Source organism: Dreissena polymorpha, chromosome 2, assembly GCF_020536995.1.
Source record: "Dreissena polymorpha isolate Duluth1 chromosome 2, UMN_Dpol_1.0, whole genome shotgun sequence".
In the NCBI taxonomy this organism is placed as follows: domain Eukaryota; kingdom Metazoa; phylum Mollusca; class Bivalvia; order Myida; family Dreissenidae; genus Dreissena; species Dreissena polymorpha.
The window spans coordinates 94,379,428-94,402,707 of NC_068356.1; the positions used below are offsets into that span (position 1 = coordinate 94,379,428).

General features: G+C 35.5%; 1 protein-coding gene and 1 non-coding gene across 2 annotated transcripts; both read left to right on the forward strand.

Moving 5' to 3' along the window:
* Nucleotides 1-1,884: 1,884 nt before the first annotated feature.
* On the forward strand, nucleotides 1,885-1,966 carry Trnaa-agc (transfer RNA alanine (anticodon AGC)). The gene has a single exon. It is a non-coding gene; the product is annotated as a tRNA-Ala (tRNA).
* Nucleotides 1,967-15,582: 13,616 nt separating this feature from the next.
* On the forward strand, nucleotides 15,583-23,108 carry LOC127870366 (gastric triacylglycerol lipase-like). Its single transcript, XM_052412988.1, has 7 exons — nucleotides 15,583-15,692; nucleotides 16,435-16,636; nucleotides 17,981-18,201; nucleotides 20,651-20,809; nucleotides 21,620-21,691; nucleotides 22,376-22,444; nucleotides 22,892-23,108. Exons 4-7 carry the CDS (start codon nucleotides 20,768-20,770, stop codon nucleotides 23,060-23,062), a joined length of 354 nt encoding a protein of 117 aa, XP_052268948.1. The 5' UTR covers nucleotides 15,583-15,692; nucleotides 16,435-16,636; nucleotides 17,981-18,201; nucleotides 20,651-20,767; the 3' UTR covers nucleotides 23,063-23,108.
* The last annotated feature ends 172 nt before the right edge of the window (nucleotides 23,109-23,280 follow it).

The following is a 23,280-nucleotide window of genomic DNA, read 5'->3' on the forward strand; positions in this document are numbered from 1 at the left end:
CAACAGATCAGATAGTGCTCCAGAATGGATCCTGGAAGCCTAGAAACTTTCAAAAATCGACTGATAAGGCTGATTGGTTTGCTGTAAATATGCACATGTCGATCCATCGTTTTAGATAATCATATCAATTGTCATTTAAAATTATTGGAAATAATTGTTGTGTGTGTTTGATATATGATTAATATTGACTTTGACGTCTTGTCGGCCATATAAAAAGTTTTTTTAATACACAAATAAGAGATGTGTTTGTCAGAAGCACAATGCCCCCTACTGCGCCTCTTTGATTGATTTATTTTTGTTTTTTATTATACCCCTTTAAAAATATTACTTCCCTTGTAAAAATGATCTGTACCTGCCAAATAATAAATAGAAATTATCTCCCTTCAAAACTTCGCTTGGCTATTTTTTTTGTCTTTTGACCTTGAGATCTACATGCATTAAAAAGAAGTGAAACTCCAGCTGCTGGAGTAGTATTGTATTTTTATTATAAACAATTAGTAGGTCCTTTATTTAAGGCAAGTGACCGATTGCCCAAACAGTACAAAACAGCACAATACAGCACAATACAAAACAACATAAACACAAATAAGAATAAAGCTGGGGTCATCGCCTTGGAACGGTCAATGCAAAGCATTGGGGGTTTAAACCGGTTTTTGAGCGCTCAACCTCACACTTGGCCCAGCAATATTCATAATACATTTAAGTGTAAATAAAATTTAACCTCATAGCATTGTAACTCAAATTAAACAATAATAAAAGGGAATTAAAACGCATTTAATGTAATTACCATTTAATTACTCAATGGTTTTGAAGATACCAGAGCAACAGAGTTACAACTTTTTGAGGAACGATGGAATGAAACTATGAACAAGTGTCAACTGCATTCCTTCTTTATAGAAAACGATTTAAAAATATAGCATCATAAAGTTTATAATTCAGATCATCATCGCACAAATACAGGAAAAAGCAGCAATAATGGGTGTAAAAATTTTCATATTACATTGCTTGGTTATTTATGTACTGCTAAAAAATAAATCAAACAAGAAAATCCTGTCACAGAGAAAATAAAAATAAAATTATAAACCCAATGACCTATGCATGTAGATTACAACTGGGAAAGTTGGTGACGTCACAAAAATCAATGTACCCATGAACAGAGAAAGAGTTATGACGTACTTGAGAAGCGAAGACACAATGACTTGAACAAAATCCAGGGGTAGTACTGTAAAAATAAAATAATATATTTATGGGGCGGTACTGCAAAATTGAACTACTAATAAAACAAGTTTAGGTGATTAAATATTAAGAATCATATGTATAAAAATGGTAATTCCATTAAAGCGACATTATTGGAATCAAACAGTATGTAGGTGTTTTGACAACTGACGACAGAAATGATTTGATGTGAGTCTAAATGTAGTTTTCATGCATAATTGTGCAAACGACACAAAGACACAATTATTCTCAAATGTGAAAAATGCCCATAATATCATTAATGATTCCAAATTTTAAGAGAAGAAAGATATAGTGAATCAAAAACCATCAAGCATGTGTTTGTAAGTACATCAGCATCAGATATTTTTGATAAAAACGAGTTAATTAAATTGAAAAGTTTAATATGAACATTTTCTTTAACATATTTTAATTTGCGGACACGCTTTTAAACATCTCCATAAAATGATGGATGGGAAATTCCATTATTTGAATGCCATTTTAAAGAAACATTATATTTTGAAATTAAATCACTATACTTTGAGTGAAATCTAGCGAATTTATTTCTTAGGTTATGATACAAAAAGCCTTTTTTTATCAATTTCTTTGTTAAGGTAGTGCACCTCTAATGATTTCCCGCGATTTCTTCGAAGGTTGAAGAGCCTACTATTAGGTGCCGTAGCCTAGTGGTTAAGGCGATAGACTAGCAATCTTTTGGGATATTCCCGCGCAGGTTCGAATCCTGCCGACGACGTATACTTTTTTGCGATGCGTTTTATTTATTTTCTAACGTAATTTGATTTAATATGGCATATAAGCTATATTTATTGTTAAATATGTTGCAATTTTTATGCACATTCTTCAATTATTAAAATTAAAACAACGTTATGGCGAAATTGGGTGATTTACTGTTGAAAATACGAACCATGCATGTTGCATTTTTATTTTTATTTCAAAAAGTAAACGGTAAATCTGTCTAGTTCTTGGTATTTTTGCTGTATATAGTGTTTCTATAAAAACTAAGTTTAAAATATGACTTAAATGATACTATTTTGAATTTTATGACACTTTGTTTTTAACCGACCCAATTTTTACTTGGCTGAAATCACTAACATTTCATGGCGCTCTTCCATAGATAAAAAATTGTAAAAAATAAATGTCTGTAAAAGAATACTTATTTCATCTTGTTTAAACTTTAAACACCTTTACAGCATCTGTACACACCAACTGCATGCCCATATTTGGAAATTTGAATGAATTATGGAACTTTTATATACCCCAGGGGTGAAAATAAACTGGACAAAAGCCGAGCGTGGGGGTGGTTTTGAAAAAATCGGTATATTTTTTTAAAAAGCATGGAAAGCCTACCTACAAATTTGCATGTAGTTCAGTGAAATGATGCTGATTAAGAAAATAATTAATTAGATTATATTTGGATATGTGCCCATTAGAGGTGCGCTACCTTAATATAAGATTACGATCATTAAAATCTTTAATACATGAACATGCTCTGGCATAACGTACCAACTGCGAAATGTAAATACCATAGGAAGGACCTTTAGGGATGTTGCCATCTAGGAACGGAAAATTCACAATTTTAAAGTTAAAGTCGTCCCGTTTGTCGTATAAACTAGTTTTTTCATCATATTATTATTAATAGTTAGATGTAAGTCTAAATACACAGCGTCTGTATTGGATTGAGACGATCTATTTAATCTTGTTCGTTAGGGTAGATTTTGTGAATATATTGTTCAAAAAATGGATTATCTAAATTAAGTATGTCATCAATGTACAACTAGTAAGGTAAAAACATTGAATCAAATCTACTTGTTTAGTTTTAGATAATTCTAACATAAATTCGCTTTCATAACACAATACAAAAAGATCAGCTATAAGTGGCGCACAATTAGTACCCATAGGAACGCCAATAATTTGTTTAAATATTTTACCATTAAATTCAACAAACAAGTTAAATCCAGAAGAAAAGTAAGTGCTGCACAAAAGTCAAGACCAGTCCAAATGATGTAATTATCTAGCATCTGATTAGTAAAACAAAAGCTGTTTTAGTGTTTAAAGCTAGATATGAACACTTCTCTCTAGCAAATGTTTTTTCAATAAAAAAAACAAGTTTGGATTTTATTTAAGCGTGAGGAAGCGTTGTATTTAGTGTAGAAAAATCATAAATGCTTACTTGTGACACCTTATATTTTTTCTTTTCAATGTTATCAATAACTTTTAAGGAGTTTTTAATTGACCAAAATAGGTTAATATTACTATTTTCCTAAACTTTATTACAATATTTAGCTATATGATACCTAATAGCACGCAATGCAGATGTAAGATACACTGATAATTGCTTGGTGGTACAAGACACTGAATTAGCGATAAAACGACTTATATATGGCGTTTTATGTAATTTAGGTATCCAGTAAAGTGATGGCAATTTCTTGTCAGTAATATTGACTATTACATTTATTTTTTTTTGCATTCGGCAATATGGTCGGCAATAATTTCATTAGGTTGCTTATTGTAATCACAATATGATGTAGTTTGTGAAAGTTCTTGTGAAAAAGTTTGAATAGGAAACACTCGTCATATTATTATTACATTATTAGCAGCCTTATCAGCAGGAGCTATAACGAATTTAGATTTTAAGTCTTCAAGGAATTTACAGGGATTTTGTTTATTTAATTTAGGTGAATGTGGTAAGGCCAAAGGATTTGTATCATAAAAAATATATTTTATTCATGGCCAAACTAAATATTTTTGTTTTCCAATCATTTAGTGCAGTAATGTCAGCACTTTCCTTCCTGCACCATTTAGTGCAATAATCTTGTAAGGATGTTACGATTTTCTTAACGCAATCATCAAAATCAACAGACATAGGCAATCTATACTTAGGGCCTCTGGGTAGTAAATTTCTTAAGTTTTTATTTTGAATGAAATTAAGGTCCCCAGTAAAAACATGTCCAACTGGGCCATATATATATATTTGGAACTAGAACAGTCACATGATGTAGGACAATTTCGTATTACATTAATATCTGTTGAATTATAATTAAAAACGATACTTCTTACAGGTTTACTATATTTGTAGCAAATAAGTGGCGATTCAGTATCGCGGAAATAAGGAGGAATCAACCGACATACATTTTTATCATTGAATATTTTTGGAAGGTCAATTAAATCAAGACCTTTGTTACAAAACTCAATTTTGATACGATTTCTAGTTTTGTTAGGTGCTTTTTCAATAAATGGTTTAAGATACTTGTCAGTGAAAGATTCAATAATACAAGCACATTCATATAGAGGATCAGATTGAAGTAAAACAAGTTTATCAATATGCGCCAACGAAGAAACAGAAAGAGAGCAAAGTGCAGTAAGTAATTTATGTTTACCCCCATTTTGCAATAATGTATAGCAGTCATTTAAAGATGGCAGACGTTTACATTTACGCCTTAAGTTACCATTTTTCCTAATGCCGTGTGAACGTTTATTTCTAAGACGTTTGCTAAACAGAGAAAATGAATTAATCGATTTATTTTTAGAAATAGTTCCAACATTTAGAATATTATCATTTAATCCAAGTGGGTAAGTTGATTGCAAACGTTTAATCCATTCAAATTCCGACATGCACCCTGCTTTTAATTGGCACTGATTTGAAGTACTATTATGAAAAATAAGTTGCTCCACAGGTTAAATTGAAATATTTGTAACGCTATAACCCGTTTTAGTAAAGTGCTGGTAAATGAAGTTGTAAAATTTATTGTTATTTTTAATTAAAACAAAGGTTCCCGCAAAACGTGTTTAAGTGATCTACCAGTCTGCCCAACGTATTGCGCACCACAACAGGGTACATTTCAAGTAATGACATAAACCACATGCATAGAATTTCATGAGACATCGGATTTAATATTAACTGAAACTATGCGGTTATTAACAGATGAAAGAATAAAAGAGGACATATTTAAAAACTTGCAACATAAACACTTCCTGGAGTTGCGATTATTTATTGTAGGATACCGATTACACGGAGCTTGATTACGCTGCAAACTAGAACCCTGTCGGATTGTATCTCCAATGAAAGATGTTCGAAGTAAACTTAATTTGACTGTTGGTTTAGAAAAAAACAACTGTCTATAATTTAACGGAAAATGAATGCTACGTGCAATCGGAATTCTCAATGGGGAGTCCGGAGAGAACAACTTTAGGGTTTTTTGTTATCAATCTGTCCATAGGTTTTTTATTTGGCGAAACAACAAATCGTTTAGTTACATTAATACACATTGACAAGTCAATATACATAAAAGAGTAAAAGGCAGCTTGTCAGATAATGGTCTGTAAAAATTCAGTATAACCTGCAGATCTCTCAATTGATGAACATACACGTTTACTTTATAAGTACAGAGAATGTATAAGAATCTAAGTATAAGAAAGGTCTTAAACAAGGTTTTTTTAAAAACAAAAAACAATACCGCTACCAGCCTCTGATTTCTGAAACGTCTGAACTCTTCGTGGTGTGTTTATGACTTGAACATGGCTCGTCTGGAGTCCGTGGAGTCCAATAGAAACCTGATCATTGTGGTCATAATGGAACGAATCCCGTCAATGAAACTGCCTCTGAATATTATGAAAATGCTACGAAACGAAATTGTTCTTGAATATCCAGAAAACGAGCAATCTATTTTCCACTGTAAAGTGATATGTATACAACTGTATAGCTTCGAGAAGAACTCATGTTGTCAATGCCCTTATTGTGTACAAGAAAATAATTTATATATAAATACACAAAGAATGGAAAACATTCCATTACACAACAGATAAATCAGTGGATAATACCCGTGTACAAAATTGGACGTTCCAAATTCCAGTGTGGTGCTATTTTTACCATCTTATACTTTACACAGCTCTATTCTTAACGTGAATTAAATCGGATAGCAAATATTGCAGATTATTTATGAATTGTGCGATATTTGTATGGCTTGTTGTACATTCTTAAATGTCAAAAGTATATGCATGGATTATAAACAATGCACATTACACGAAATAAGCAAAATGTGATTTACATGTACATGTGAAATAAGAATAAATCGTCATTTTTTTTAGGAAAAGGACGCAATAAGTGTCATTTTATGACGCCATCAATCAGCTGATTCATTATACGGATGGCGAAAAATTATGTCATATGACTAGATTTAAAGATTGAAGGTCGTATAATTTTGAAGCTTAAGTTTTCTCGACTTTATTAATTATGAAAAATCATTCAGTGGAAAAGTAAAAAGTAGTCCGTGCACGTGACAGGTATATCCCACAGTGTTGAATACAGGCTTATATATTCCATAAGGTGTTATACCGTCAATGTCGCGTTGAAAATGGGATAAAGGTAAATATTATGTTGCTGTGCTGATTTGGATGTTATGTTATTGATGGTTTTTGTGTTTGATAGTCATACGAATAAAGGTAAGAGCTACTCTTGTAAAGTCTGTACTTCATCATATTAATTGCATTAAATTGTGCACTAAAACTGTGTAGGCGGTTGGCTTCATGTGTAACCGTCTTAACTGTATTCCATTATTGTATTTTATTACTTGACGGTTGTCTTGACATTGAGTGTGAAATAAGCGATGCATTTTGTATGTTTCTAAACCAGATTCTATACACATTTAGTGAAGGAAAAAGGCCAAAACTATGAAATTTAAAAGAAGACTATCCGGCTTCCTGTTTTATATATAAAAATCAGTATTTTAGCCGCGCTCGGAGAAAAGGGGGTTTAAGGCATAGAAACATTATGTTGCTGTGTTGATTTAGATGTTATGTTATTGATGGTATAGGTGTTTGATAGTCATACGAATAAAGGTAAGAACTACTCTTGTAAAGTCTGTACTTCATCATAGTACTCCATTAAACTTTGCTCTAAAAACTCTTTCTATTGGCTTCATGTTATACAATCTTTACTGTATTCCTGTTTTGTTGTTTTATTAATTGACGGTTGTCATGAACTTGGGTGTGAATTCAGCGATACATTTAAATCATTATTTATGTTGCTAAATTCGCTGTACCTGGTTCTATACACTGTTTATTGAAATGTAAAGGAAGACAAGGCTAACTTCAGGAGGGTGATGCCACAATGCGCGGATCGCTACATGGCCGAACTTGACAATAAGTAAGAACACGATTCTGTGCATGATACTGTGAGTTTCTGGAAAACGATTAATTCCTGGAAACATGGATCCGGAGCCAATCTTGGCGGCGGTATTCAATTTAATGGAACGACGTATAGAAGTCGCGAAGATATGGTTGACCAGTGGGCCAAGTATTTCACAGGCTTATACACTCCATCCAACTTACATGACTTCGATGCTGAATAGGAGCACTATGTCAAACAGGAAGTTCATGAAACGTTTCGTGGCTCGTCTCCCGATCAAGACGTTACCGTATCTCCCGCATTGGTGGCCGAGTGTATTAAAACTTTATCGAAGGGAAAATCATGTGGTTCCGATAATATCACCCACGAACACATACTATATGGTAAAGACATAATCGCTTACCCCTTATCTCAGTTGTATACTGTTATTTTACGGTCCGGACTAATCCCCGATAGAATGAAAGAAGGTGACATTATTATGTTGCATAAAGGTGGACGAAAAAGGCGAGATGAACCGAGCAACTATCGGGCCTCGATCTTGCTAAAAGTGTACGAGATGGTCTTGATTGACCGGTGTAAAGGCAATAAAATGACCTCAATAAGGAGGTTACAAGGAGGGTTCCAAGACGGACTTGGATGCATCTTGACAAGTTTATCTCTACGGGAATGCCTCAACTACTCTAGGGAGCACCTGTGCACATGTGTTTTCTGGATGCACGCCAAGCGTTTGACAGGGTGTGGCATGATGGCTTATTTTACAAGCTGTCCTCTCTCACTTCCGGTGATGACGCCCATATGCCAGCCATCGACGCTAACTCGTTAGTGGCTTTTCGTAATATGTACCAGAATGTTACAAGCCGCGTGCGTTACCAGGGACTTCTATCAGGGCCACTTCCAGTACGCCAGGGAACCCACCAGGGCGGAAAGAGCTCGCCGCTATTCTAATTGTATAACAATAAGAATTTTATCAATCAAAAGGAATTTTACCTCGGAACAGAAACTTTTCCTGTAAATGACAGTTACATTTATCTTGGCATTGAATGTAACTCATGCTTGTCAACAGGCAACAGCATTCAAGAAGCGTGTTTGAAGCTAAGAGGGACGTATATAAGCGTATGCGCTAAAGGCATGGGACCTGGGAGACTAAGCCCTATCACTATGAGTACGATATTCAATTCAGCAGTGTTACCTAAGGCTATCTACGGCAGTGACTTTGGAATAACAATTCATCAAGTGATCTATTGAAATTGCAAATTACTCAAAACTTCTGTTTAAAACACATGCAAGGATACCAGAACTGCATTTCTGCAGATTTCTTTTTAATAACAATAAATGCTATACCAATAGTTTACATACTTGAGTGTCAAAAACTCAAATTACTAGGACAAATTTTCAGATTAAATCCACAGTATCTTGCAAAAGATCTATTCAACAACAGACTTATACGATTCCTTGCTTTAGACCGTCAATGTTTCGGCTTTATTCCTGACGTGTACAAAATATTACAAAGATACAATCTTACCAACTATCTACATTCATATGTTGAACACGGAATATTCCCCTCCAAAGGACAGTGGAAGCAAATCATCGAACGCAATATCGTGACGCGTATCAACAAAGACATGGTAAAACGTTTAAATGATAGAGACCCATGGGGCGTAACGGCGCATGTAATTGAAACTAACGGTTACTCCCCTTTATGGTTAATCGCAAAGGACAATAAGAAACTCTTAGCTTTGTGCAAACCCTAATGAATGGCATCGGCTTATTAATATCAAATCAGTTCAAGCAGATCTGCAGAATGGGAAGCCTGATTATTCACAAGTTGTGTTATTGTACTGCTATTGAAGCCGAACGTGAGAAATTGTGGACACTTATTCTTGAGACTTGTGGTATTGATGACTTTAAACGCTTCATTCAGATCAGTGCCTTTGAGCAATGTGTGAGCATATTAAAGTTGGGTTCTGAAACATCTCAGAAGCATTTTTTGCACCTTGATATTGCCGTCTCAATTTGCAAAGTGCTACATTAATACAATGATGGTGCTGCCAATGATCAGAAACATGTCCAGATGTTTTATGTTGTTCTTTTTTTTTAATGTGATCGTTTTACTATATTGCAAATATAGCAAATATCTGTATGCGTATTATGTCTTTATTTTCGTTTTCGCTTTAAGACATATTCTAGGCGAATACATAGTATCATAGTATTTAAACTAAAACTCGGTCACTATAAACGTGCGCATTGGTGTTTAATCATGCGGCATTATTCTAGGTATTCTTATATCATTTGTGTATATTTAAATTGTTATGTTTATATGTTGTCCTTATCTGTTTTCTCTTGTTATGTTTGTATGTGTTGAATGGTGCCCGTACGTGTGTGCGGGTGCGTGCGTGCGTGCGTGTGTATTATTGAATTAATGAACTAAAATCATTATCATTGACTTTATTATGTCATTGACCAAATAATTATACATATATATATATATATATATATATATATATATATATATATATATATATATATATATATATATATATATATATATACTCTATTATGTTACTTATCTTTGTAAATAATGTATTTAGTTGCTTCACTTTGATCTCTTGTATGTGATATAATCGATTGTATGTAATTATTTATAATCTCTATTACATGTTATGCTCTTCATGAATGGAGGAAAGTAAAAGTGTATCTATCTGTACTTCATCATAGTACTCCATTAAACTTTGCTCTAAAAACTCTTTCAATTGGTTTCATGTGATACGATCTTTACTTTATTCCTATTCTGTTGTTTTATTACTTGACGGTTGTCATGAAATTGGGTGTGAATTCAGCGATACATTTATATCATTATTTATGTTTCTAAATTCGCTGTACCTGGTTCTATACACGTTTTAGTGAAATGTAAAGGAAGACAAACAGGCTTCCAGTTTCGTCTATAAAAATCAATGTATATTTCCTTGTCCAACAGTCTCGGTCTTGAGATAGGTCGGAATGGCAAACGAAGTCTACATGAAGACTGAGCGTTATACATTATAATTACACATTAAAATATAATTGGGCTTCGCACTGGAAAAAAAGGTCTTAATGCCATTGCGTGAAGTGTCGTCCCAGTTAAGCTTTTGTTTAAAAGAGGTCTTTTTAGCGAAAATCCAATTTATGTCACAAATTGTGAAGTTTCGCCTCTGATTACGGGTCAATCTTGGTCGACAATTAACGCATATGCATTATTCCCCATTTTCCTATAACGAGGCTCAAAGTAATGAATTTAACATTTTATATGAAAGATTACGTCATTTAACCGGAGTTCCTCTTGTAGAGCCACTTTCTGCATGTACATTAGATGTTATAAAGTTTGACATAAAAACACGAATCGACATAATGTAAGGGGCCTTTTCACAGATTTAGGCACATATTAAAGTTTGCCATTAAATGCTTTATATTGATAACTGTAAACATTGGATCTTAAAAGCTCCAGTAAAAAACAAGAATACAATTTTAAAAAGAAACAAAGTAACCCTCAACTGGACTCGAACCACTGAGCCCTGGAGTCCTGGAGTAAAAGTCTACCGCTTTGACCACTCGTCCATCCGTGCTCATATAATGAAGGATGGATTTAATAATTAATATAAGCAATCCACTTAGTATCACATAATATCACGACAAACAACAGAGCTCTCCAAATTATTTAATCGTTTTGCGTTGCAACGCTTTATGATTTTCAGGTTTTTAAATCGTCAAAAGATGCGTATAATGAATATTTTTGAGCATGGTAAATGTTCAGTATTACTGATTCCCCACAAATATCATACCTTAAACGGAAATTTACGAATCTGAAACAACTTTTTTTATATTGTCCATTAACCGAAACGTGAAAAGGCCCCTTTAAAAAAAAATTTTTTTCATCGAAAATCCAGATTTTGCGTCTCTGATTACGGACTTGCATTACGTCCCATTTTCCTATAGCGATGCTAAATTTTAATGAATTTAACATTTGACATGAAAGATAACGTCATTAAACCGAAGTCCTTCTTGTAGAGCCACTTTCTGCGTGTATATTAGATGTTATAAAGTGTGACATAAAAACACGAATCAACATAATTTAGTGACCGCTGGTTCTATAATGAATGGCATGTTCTAAATATAAACTTTCAGATAATGCTGACCGCCGCATCGGGCTGGAGTTCTGATAAGAGGGTACTTAACCCAACCAAGAGCGAAAGCTGGAGACATTAAGAGAGGAAAAAAATATCACACGCACCATGAGAGGAACGCTGTTTCTGCTGTTATTAGCAGCAACATTTCTGCACCATCAGGCCGCAGGGTTTTTCTTCCAAAAACGACAGACAGGACCCGTCGATCCCGATGAAAAATATAACACGGTAAGCGCCGTTGTTTATTTGTTTGCAATATACCGAACGTGCGCTATGTTCATATGATCGGCTAAATCATTACGCAATTTAAATGGGATGTGATTTTAATAAGATTGACATGTTTGTTGCTATTGCAATAACAGTAAATTATAGACACAAAATGCTTTAGAAAACTGCAGAGGGAGTGTCGATGTTCTACATTGTAGACAAAAGTGCATTGCTACATCATTGTTCTTAGTATATGAATACCTGGCACCAACCAACTGGCAGGTTAACTAATATCTTCTGCAAGTGTATCAGAATTGTTAGGTCCCTTAACAGTTCTTTAGAAAAGATGTCTATTTTAAAATACTTTCATTAAAAATGGATTGACTTGCACATTTGTTAGATGTTATTCATCTCTTTATGAAACGGATAGTAAGTAGGAAAACTATTACGAGATTAACATGTAGTGTCAACTACGAAACCCGGTTAGTACGGAATCCAGACAGTGCCAAGTTGATTTTCGCGTGTCGACCTTCGAGGTCGACGCACGACATTCAAGCGACGCACGATATGACACTCAACATTTGAAGTCGACATGCGACAATCAAGATCGGAGTTTCACATATCGCGCTGGGTTTTAGAAAAAAATATTGCAGACAATCTTGACTGACGACTGAATTGTCGACTGTCATATCGTGCGTCGCTCAAATGTCGCGAGTCGCTTCGCATGTTGACTTCAATTATCGTGTGTCAACCTTCGAGCGCGACACTCGACATTTGAGGGACGCACGAGACGTCGTGCGACATTCGATATGACACTCGACACTATATCGAGCAAATGTCGCGCAAATGTCGCGCAAATGTCACCTGTCGACCAGAGGTCCAGATAAGATGCGTATTTGCGTAAAATACGCATGATAAAAAAGAAAATACGCATGGCTTAAAATTTTGTAGAGTAAAAAAAACTCCTGGCTAAATTCGGATTACGTATCGTGTGCAATTTCAATGCGTATTAACCGTTTATACATGAATATAAGTTCATGTAATCATGACTGGTTCCCGTCATTGTGTCCAAACCAGTAAAAACGTAGTGACATCACCATCTATGTACAAAATGTGGTTCCCGACCTAATTTACTCCTCAGTCAGAACGGTATCATTTCATTTTGGCCCACGATAAAGGCTGATGTTGACACAACGGACTCTCCGCTGCATTTTTGAAAATCGATATACGCTAATGGTGAAAACATTTGACATCACATTCGAAAAAACCCAAATCGCCCAACTTCAAGCATATAAGTTTTGCTATCAGTTCATCTCTTGTGTGGCACGATGGAAAAACCTTTTTCCTTCAAGCACTTTTTAAATGGCAGCCGTAATACACATATATAATAAACAAGTTTTACGGATACCACCCGCTAACCATTCAGATAATGTAACTAAGCACATGTTTAAACTGTTAGATATATTAAAATCCGGTTTGCAATCAATGAATCCACTAGAATCATTATGTAATGCGAAAACTTGCTGCTTGCTTGTTTTTCATATGACCGTCACGATCTGTGCCGCCCTGACCGGCAGTCCCTGTCCCGAAAGCGCTTTTCTTTTTGTGACATGTTCAGCAGCGTCTGCATGTTTTGTGTTTTATTGTCATGTAAATAAAACAAAAATTAATGGCGAGCCAGTTATAAATGGTCGATCTCTATTAAGTCGACATCGTCAATAGTAACACCAGAAAAAATTGTACGCCCTATTATTGACAGTATATTAAATAAAACAAAAGTTATAGCTTTATTGTGTACAAAACTGCTTGTAATAGCAAGTTAACACTACAAGTACAATTTATTATTAATTCAGGTCCTTTGAACATAAATACTCCTTAAAATTATCGGATTATGATTTTTACTCATCAATTAAAAAGTTCATGAGTGAAATACCCCTCGGCTGAAAAAATTATCTGGAGCTCTGCTGTCGACCTAAAATTCCCTAGGTCGACACGCGACATTTGCTCGACGCACGATACGACGCGAGACGCACGATATGACAGTCGACAATATATAGAGCAAATATCGCGCAATTGTCGCATGTCGACCGGTGTGGGAGTAATTTTTTCAACTGAAAGCACGGTTTTATAGTAATTTTTTCAGCTACAAGTAAAAAAAAGGCTGAACAAATTGATTGTCACGTGTGGGAGTAATTTTTTCAACTGTAAGCACGGTGTAATAATAATTTTTTCACGAACCGCTGCTGCAAGATGCCGAAATTTTTTACTTGTAGATGAAAAAGTTACTGTAACACAGTGCTTGCAGTTAAAAATTACTCCCACACCGGTCGACATGCGACACTGGCGCTCGAAGGTCGACACACGACAATTGATGTCGACATGCAAGGCGACACGCAACATTCATCGCGACGCACGATATGTCAGTCGACAATTAAGTCGACAGTCAAGATTTTTTGCAATATTTTTTTTCTACAACCCAGCGCGATATGCGACACTCAAATCTTGATTGTCGCATGTCGACTTCAAATGTCGAGTGTCATATAGTGCGTCGCTTGAATGTCGTGCGTCGACCTCGAAGGTCGACACGCGACAATCAACTTGGCACTATACGGATTCCGTAGTCAACATATTAGTTGCATGCATATACACATATTATATTCCACAGATAACGGTATATTGAAGTTGTGTTTGTTTTAAACGAATCCGGGTTAAGATTCTAGGTTAATTTATGTCTCCTCAAAACCACATGAAGTATTTCAACTTTAAGGTAAAATACACTTTACATAGCCCCCATTTACTGCATAAGAAAAAAAGTCCTGTTTATTTATTATGTTAGCCAAGATAAGTGATGTCCCTTGATTAAACCAATCGCAATATAATCATATGGATTGTATAGCAACTTTCCGTTGTGTGAAATAATCCTACTTTTTAGCTCAGCTGTTTTCGGAGAAAACCCGAGACATTGTCATAGCCAGCTCGTCGTCCGCCGTCCGCCGTCCGCGTCGTGCTAAAACCTTAACATTTTGTAAAGGTTTTGAACATTGGCTCTATAATCAAAGTGCTTCAACCTACAACTTTGAAAATTCATATGTAGCTGCACCTTGATGAGTTCTACATGCCACATCCATTTTTGGGTCACTAGGTCAAAGGTCAAGGTCACTGTGACCTCTAAAAAATATTCTGACAAGCTTTCATTCATTTAAAACTGCTCCCGCAGCCGAGCATTTGGCACCCGTTATGCGGTGCTCTTGTATTTAATTAGTGTAAAGGTTTTATATTCGACCTAAACATATTGCATTCTTAATAATGCACCTGACATGGAGGTATCATACCAAATGGCTGCGTTAATGAAAAAAGAAAAGTAAAAGCACGAACCATTGCTCGTGTTTAAGTAGATAGTGTTCTAAGAGCTAAACAAATCACTACCACCACCAGCAACAACGTGAATCAATACCACCACCAGCAACAACGTGAATCGCGTTTATTGAGCTGTTGACGTAACGCTTAAAAACACCAATGTTAAAAAAAAAATTATTATACACTATATATAGTTTACTAATCTTCATTTGACCTTTTACAACCAGAAATGATCAGACAAAGCTTTTGAAAACTGTTACAAAATCTCCGTATATGATTGGGCTACCTTGCATTGACTTGTTTCCAAATAAAACAACATTCTTACTTCGTTTCTATGTTAATATTTAATATGCTAATACTTTCCCAAGGCAAAACCTTCGAACATGTTGTAGAACTATTTGATTCACACTTTTTCTTGTATGTATGTATGAATGGGCCAAATGTATACATTTGTAATAATGTCATAATTTGCTTTTGGAAATAAAATATGTTACAAGTAATGTAACTGATCGCGAGCAAGGGGTACCCCGTAGAGGAGTATGACATGGTCACAAGTGACGGCTACATCCTCACCGTGCAAAGGATCCCCGGGGGTCGGGATGATAAGCCGTCAAGTAGGCATTGTGTGTAGTCAATAACCTGTTGCGAAATATTGTCATATCTCGTGATGTCAGTCAAAATCTCGTCAAATCCCATTATATCTCGTGGTGGCAGTTAAAATCTCGTCACTTATCATTAGATATTGTCAGTTGAGATCTTTTCAAATATCATCTGATATGAATATCATGAACATTTAAACCTCGTCAATCTAATAACATTTCGTCTTTTCTATTAATACCTCGTCAAATCTAACCAGATGTCGCCATGTCATTGTAAGTATCGGCAAAGCTCAGTAAATCACGCCTGATCACGTGAAGTGTCATACGATCCTGTCAAGTCTTATAAAATCGTAACAAATAAGGTCCTATACTGAATTGTTAAAATAATTAACTTGCATGTGGACGATTGTTTCTGGCAAATCACATTTGTCCGATACTTTGTTTAATTCCAAAAGTTAAAGTGTTATCGGTGTAAGACGGAAATCCATTAATTGTTAATTATATTTGTGCTGGCATTAACGGGACACCATAACACAACCAAAAAATAAATGTTTTCAGATTTTCTACGTCACTCTTTACTCTCGAAGAAATATGTATACTTTCAAACGTTAACAATTTAATTTCCTGTTTTTAGGATGAGGACTTCCAGAAATCCGCAAAAACTGAACTTTGTCGCTTGACTTGCCACAGACCGTCGATCCCCACCCTCGGGAAACATTTTTATTTTGTATTAAATTTAACGTTTTCTAATTTGTAGAAGCCGTTCGTCCGGTAGTGCTTCTTTGGCACGGTTTGCTTTCGATTTCATCCTGCTGGGTGAACAATTTCGCCAATGACAGCCTCGGTTTCATGCTGGCGGACGCCGGCTTCGACGTGTGGCTTGGCAACAGCCGCGGGAACACGTACGGACGCCGCCACAAGACGCTGAATACTACGGACAAGGCATTCTGGCAGTTCAGGTACTTGAATTGAAGTATAGGAAACAAATACTGAAATGATATTTGAATATTCGATTTAAATGTCCGAACTTACGACCGTCCAGAGCAACGTACTATTCCCGATAGCCACAATTACCAATATAAATTGTATCTTATTTGCAGCTTTGAACAACTGGAAAGAGTAACGCCTTTAAAAAACGATAATTGATTAGTATGTTCATTTTTTATTCTAAATACATTTTTATTTTTTAAAGATAAAATATATGTCCCAAAACACATCGCTGTAATTCAAATTTATTGCAATACTATCCTAATTGATTTGGATTACTTCCCGTAGATAATATGTATGCTTTCGTTTTCGTTTTTTGTTTTAAACGGACTCGAGAACCACGACCATTTAATTGCTTAACATTTGTGTAACTAAATTCTGAGACTGTAATCCTGTAGTTCATGTATAGATAAAGCAATTGCAATGATTGGTAATATGAATGAATCGCAATAGGTAGTTTTTTGTGTGGTGTTTTTAATTGCGAGGCGCAATAACGTGTCAATTTTCTTAGGCAATATATATATATATATATATATATATATATATATTCACACATAAGGCAAGTTACGGGGTCTCTGATTTAGAAATAGGTTATGGGGTTCCCACATAAAAAACCTGTATCTCCATACCCTTTTTTATCCGATATTAACACGAATTAAGGTATATAAGGGTACCTTATATATTGTTATTTATGAACACGCCATTTATTTAACGTCTTATACAAGGAAATATATAGCGAACTTATTTGCGAGGTATATACAATTTCAATTTCAGACGTGATTGTGGTTTTCGATTTAAGACCTTATTGTGAGATTTGATTGCATTACCTCCCCTACACCCCCCTCATAGTAATTAAAGGAGCCTAGAATGCGGGGTTGTATATAGACCCCGTTTTTTATATTGACCTCGTAAGTACAGTCTGAAAACTACCGAGACCGCGTAACTGGCACTATATATTGGTATATATATATATATATATATATATATATATATATATATATATATATATAAATGTCTTTTAACGGCTATAACACCCGTGTAAACTCCCAGATAAAAAAATAAGACACTATTTCGAAATGAAATCCCTAGTTATGATTATATGTGAAAAGCTAATGCTGAAAACATGATTTAAAGAGGAACCGAATAATTTATTGGATTATCAGATACCAACTTTAAGAAAGTTATTAGTAATAGCTTTATGAATATTTTGTCAAAACAGCGTTCAAACCACTATTAACAACTGGTAATGCAATTATTTCATTCGCATGTATTTATTAATCTCATAAAAATACTGACTTGTTCTTAATGTGTCTAAGCTGGGACCAGATGGCGCAATAGGACCTCCCGGCCGCCATTGACCGGATACTAGCTATCACCGGCGCCAGCAGCCTATTATATGGCGGTCACTCGCAAGGGGGCGCCATCATGTACGCGCTCATGTCACATGACCCATCATACGCCACCAAGGTGAAGCTGTTCGTCGCCCTTGCCGACGAGTCCTATCAAGTACCTCGCGCCATTCTCGAAGGGTCTAGGCGTAAGTGTGCATAAAAGCGAAGAAACGTTTATTCTTGCATCGGTCTGTGAAAATGGGGCTTAATGCATGTTCGTAAAGTTGTGTACCAGATTAGCCTGTGCAGTCCGGACAGGCTTATCAGGGACGACACTTTCCGCCTTAACTGGATTTTCGTTTACCAATGACTTCGTTTAAATGAAAAATACCATAAAAGCGTAAAGTGTCGCTCCTGATTTTCCTATGCCTGTGAACTTCACATTTTTATCTGGGACGACAATTTACAAACATGCATTATGTCCCGTTTTCTCAGAGCGAGACTCAATTGAATGTCTTTAGTATGCCGCTTTGTATTCTTCATGGGTGTTTGGTCAGTTTGGTACCGATACAGTAGCCTATTCCCATCCCTTTTTCCATCATTTCTGGGAATTTACGTTCACTGTAGAAATCGGTGTAAATGACCCTTATAACTCACAAGTAATCACCTTTTTGTGACGCGGAAGGAGGTCTACACAAATACGACGCAAATTAAGTATCTCTGAAGTAGAATCAAAATCAATGTGAGTTTGAAGTTCCTTTTATAAAATAAAACATTCAAAGAGATGCATTGAAACACAAATGCCTCACAATTCGCTTTATACGTTCGTTTATTTCTGGACAACAGTTTTTAGCATAGGTGCAACGCACCTATGCTTAAGGTATAAGCTACATTTCGAAAACCGACATGGAACAGTTGACCATTATGAAGCCTTACCTGATCAAAAATCAGACGAAATATCTATTTAATATAGTATATGGTAATTCTTACAATTTTTTTTTTGGAAACGTTTTTCTAACGTTTTCTTCCAAGAATATTGCTGACACCGTTTTTAGTGAATTTTTCTAAGACCGTTTTACGTGAAAAAACCTTCTAAGAAACTAAAACAAATTTCGTTCGTAAAACAATTCTGTTCTTGTTGATAGTGACCTCACACCTAATTTCTATTTCCTTTGTTTACTGTTCTGGGAGAGGTCAAATGTTTACATAACTGAATTCATAAGGCCCTGGTTTAAGGATAGTTACATTTCAGCGGTTAATTATAAATAGAAATTAACATATTCTCAGCAGGAAGTGGGGCATAAAGCACTTTTATTCTTTGAAAATGTATAAAAAATGGCGGAGTACGATGAATGTTTTCTGATTTATGACATGGATTCTGACCTGCCTTTCTATGGATTTGATGAAGTAGAGTTTGAAAGTAATAGAGATGTGTTAATTGAAGTTAAAATGATTTATTTTGAGCCAGAAATTAACGTTACGAGTAGAGCTAACGGTTTAAAAGTGGCATCGGATTTAATGGATTCGCGCGAATTCTTGACGAGTGTTGTGTCTGTAAAATATTAAATGGAAAGCTGTAAATGTATCAAGTCGGAAAAGAAAACGGATGGTTGCATACTGGTATGCGTGAAATTATGTAATTCTACGTATTTATTTTCATAGTTATGTCATTTTGTAACCATTCACATTCGTCACTATTTGGAATTCCCGTTTCTAAAAAAGAACATTTTGGTAGCAACAACAAGGGGGGCGACTCGTGATGTCAGAAATCGTTAAGGTTACAATAAACTAAATAATCGAGTCATGAAGGGCTGTACTCTCTAAACAAATCATCATATTTTCCTCGAAGGCATGTTATACACTTTAGACTGTTGTTCTGGTTTTATCGTTTGGAGATATTGATAGGGTAAGCATAGGTGTTCACTACTAAATCCCTGAAATAGGATAAAGTTAGAGATTAAAGTAAAAAATGGCACTGCAAAAGGTTACAATCCACTAGAAAACGGCCGAAAAAAAGGTGCAAAAACAGTCGATTTTGATTTGAGTCGAATTCTTTTTTGGTTTGAACATGACATATCTTTTTTATTGCTTAAATCGATTCAGCTAAGAATGCCCGTCAAGAAAAGGTATGGTTATGGGGATCTCTATGTGCAAAATGTTGTATTTATTTTCGCTCAAAGTTGTCGCTTTTACATCGAAACATATAAGGAAACTATTTAGTATATTTTGACCTAAACATTTACTTCAGCAGCAACTTCCCTGTATCTTGCAACTATGCTTTCAGCGCCATCGGCGCTCTCGTTTCCTCTATCTGCGCTTTGATTCTCATTTTCGAAACTAACGGCAAATTGCAGAGCTTTAGATGCACGGCGTGTCGTTTCACATTTTCACATTTTTCTGTCATACAGCCTAGTCGCGAACGTCGATTTTTTTCGAGTTTTCGCCATATTTTTATATACTTACTACCCACCGGAAAGCCGTTGGCGCATAGCGAGCTTTTATACATTTGTCTATTACAGCCCATTTGAGAACTTCTGACGCTTGGTACATTTGTTCACGTTTTCACGTATCTCTCTCTCTCTCTCTTACAGCCCATTTGAGAACTACTGACGCACTGTGCATTGGTTCACGTTTTCATGTATCTCTCTCTTACAGCCCATTGGAGAACTACTGACGCACGGGGAGTTGCTACCGCACAGCGAGGTGTACGACTATCTCGCCAAGAACGTGTGCAATCAGGCCATCATCCCTGTATTGTTCTGCGAGAACCTGATGTTTGTCGTCAGTGGCTTCGACGTGGAACAAATGAACATAGTAGGTGACAGTAGGACTTCTTCTAAGACTGATTGAATGTATAGCTTGTTGTACATTGATGCTAATAAAAAACAGTTATGAAAATATTTTAAAACGTATATCAATGAAGTTCCAAAAGTCAAAAGCTCATAGTGCGTATCTAGCGAATGAATGATTGAAAATAACAGTCTGTTTTGTGAAGTAAACATCAAATCATGTGTCAGAATGTAACTTCATTACGTTTTACACATTGTTATAAACTTTCGTGACATTTATCTTTCCATAAAGTGTTAACTATTCCGAGTACAAGACTTTGTTGGCATCAACCCTGCAGGCACAGAGAGGATTATCGCGTGATAGTCAAGATGGCGACATCGATGCCGAGACAGGTATTTATCGCCGTTTTAAACCCTTTTTTAACTTTTTTCAATTTTTTAAATGCCGCTCACTTTTCAGCCCTATCAGAATGACAGTGATTAGTGTTTATTTCGCTTTACGTCTTGACTTTACTGTAAAATTGTGACCCCGCTGAGAAATTGCGTAGCGAGTAAAGTCGAGATAAAGAGCGGTTACTAACAAGGAATAATCTCTGATAACTTTTTTTGCTGATATTGCTAGAAATTGAGCGGCCTTTAAAAAATAATAAAAGTTATAAAGGGTATAAAACGGAAAAAAATACCCGTCTCTGCATGGACATCGCCATCTTAAGTATCATGTGATTACCCTATTTGTGCGGGCAATTCGATTCATAATATTTTGGATTTGAATTAAATTAAATTATATTTTCAAATAAGATTACTCATTTGTGGGATTTTCATTCCTTATCTTAAGTCCCGTGTGCCAGTCTATATGGGCACTCACCCTGCTGGAACTTCGATCCAGAACCTGCTGCACTTTGCTCAGGTAATAATATTATATCCGTGATTGTTTTCAACGCATTTCATAATAGTAGCATTCATAGTGAATGGCTCTGTTGAAATTCTAAGTGCGTATGGTTATTTTGATTTCGTATACACTCTATATGCACATCTATACGATTTTCTGTTTAAATGCTCTATTTAAAAACGAAGGAATAAATTGAAGATTCATTAACACGCTCATAGTGTGATTGCTTTAATAAATATTCCTTGCTGTCAATTGAATACCAAACGTGTCATGCAATGCTTTTTACACTGGCTGTGCTTTCTGTTCTGCATTGGCATGTAAATAACGTCGCTTGATGTTGCACCTCGAATTTGCGGATTTCAAAATTTAAAGCGGTGTTCAAAATTTAAAGCGTGTTCCACGTTGTATCGTTCATGTTAAACCGATTGACATATACAGAGACACAAAAGACGCGCTAGATGTGGTGATGATGGTGACGGATTTGTTGCTTAACCTTTCACGAGTAGAAAGAATGGAAAAACTTGGGATATTTAAATAAGTTAGATACAAAGAATAGCAACGGCAACTATAAAGGCCTGTTTGACATATGGACGAACAGTCGGTCCGTCGTACTTGCCAAATTACACAGTTATATATTAAACCTTATTGTGTCCCTTTATATTATTCCATAAAACATGTGTGTAATTTCAAACCATATTTCAGATGGTAGAGAACCCCAACTTTCAGATGTACGATTATGGACCAGCAGAGAACATGAAAATCTATCACCAGGTAGGTATGCGCATGCGCAGTCTCATACGTACGCCAAATTAATTCGTATTGGCTTTAGTGCGTATTCTGCTGCATTGCACTGGCGTGGAAAAAACTTGTTTTAATTTAAGTTTACTCCACCGTAAAAAAATAGGGTAGACATTTAAGGATTTTTTTTCAATAAAAGGAAAATTTAAAAATCCTAATCTATGTTCAAAACGGTTATATCCTTTTACATTGTTAAATGCTTTTTTTCCGCTTTAACAGTTCATATGTCTTAAAATAACCCTGAACAAAAATAACATTAAGCAAAAATTGAAACGTAGATTTAGTTCAAAGTTGTATTCCCGTGCATGTATTATTTCGTTTTCATTATTATGTAAGCTCATTCTTGTATCAAACTACATTTGAAATATTATTCCCCCCATAGGCCTTCATGTTTATATGTTGGTATCTCGTTTGTCACAGAAAACCCCGCCTGTGTATGACATGAGCAAGATCAAAGTTCCCATCGCGATATATCACGGCACAAACGATTGGCTGGTTGGTCCGACTGACGTCACAAGATTGATAGCAGCCACACCCACTCTTGTGTCGAAGAAGTTGATTAGTGGATGGGAACATCTCGACTTCATTTGAGCAATGGAAGCGCCGCAGCAATGCTACTATGATGTCATAGCTTCGTTTAGGATGCCAATCATATATTCATTATTAAATACCTTCGTGAAGTTGCTACTTGTTTGAACGTTCAATGTTTTGTATCAGTCTGTTTTATTGTTCACGTTTTGTATGTGTTACTTATGAGACTCCTGTCGTTAAATCCACAATTTGCTCACAACTTTACATGTTCGGAATTA

Coding starts and splice junctions, on each gene's coding strand:
- LOC127870366 (XM_052412988.1), top strand. CDS start 20,768: ATGTTTGTCGTCAGTGGCTTCGACGTGGAACAAATGAACATA. Junction 21,692..22,375: donor ACCTGCTGCACTTTGCTCAG/GTAATAATATTA, acceptor ACCATATTTCAG/ATGGTAGAGAACCCCAACTT. Junction 22,445..22,891: donor ACATGAAAATCTATCACCAG/GTAGGTATGCGC, acceptor CGTTTGTCACAG/AAAACCCCGCCTGTGTATGA.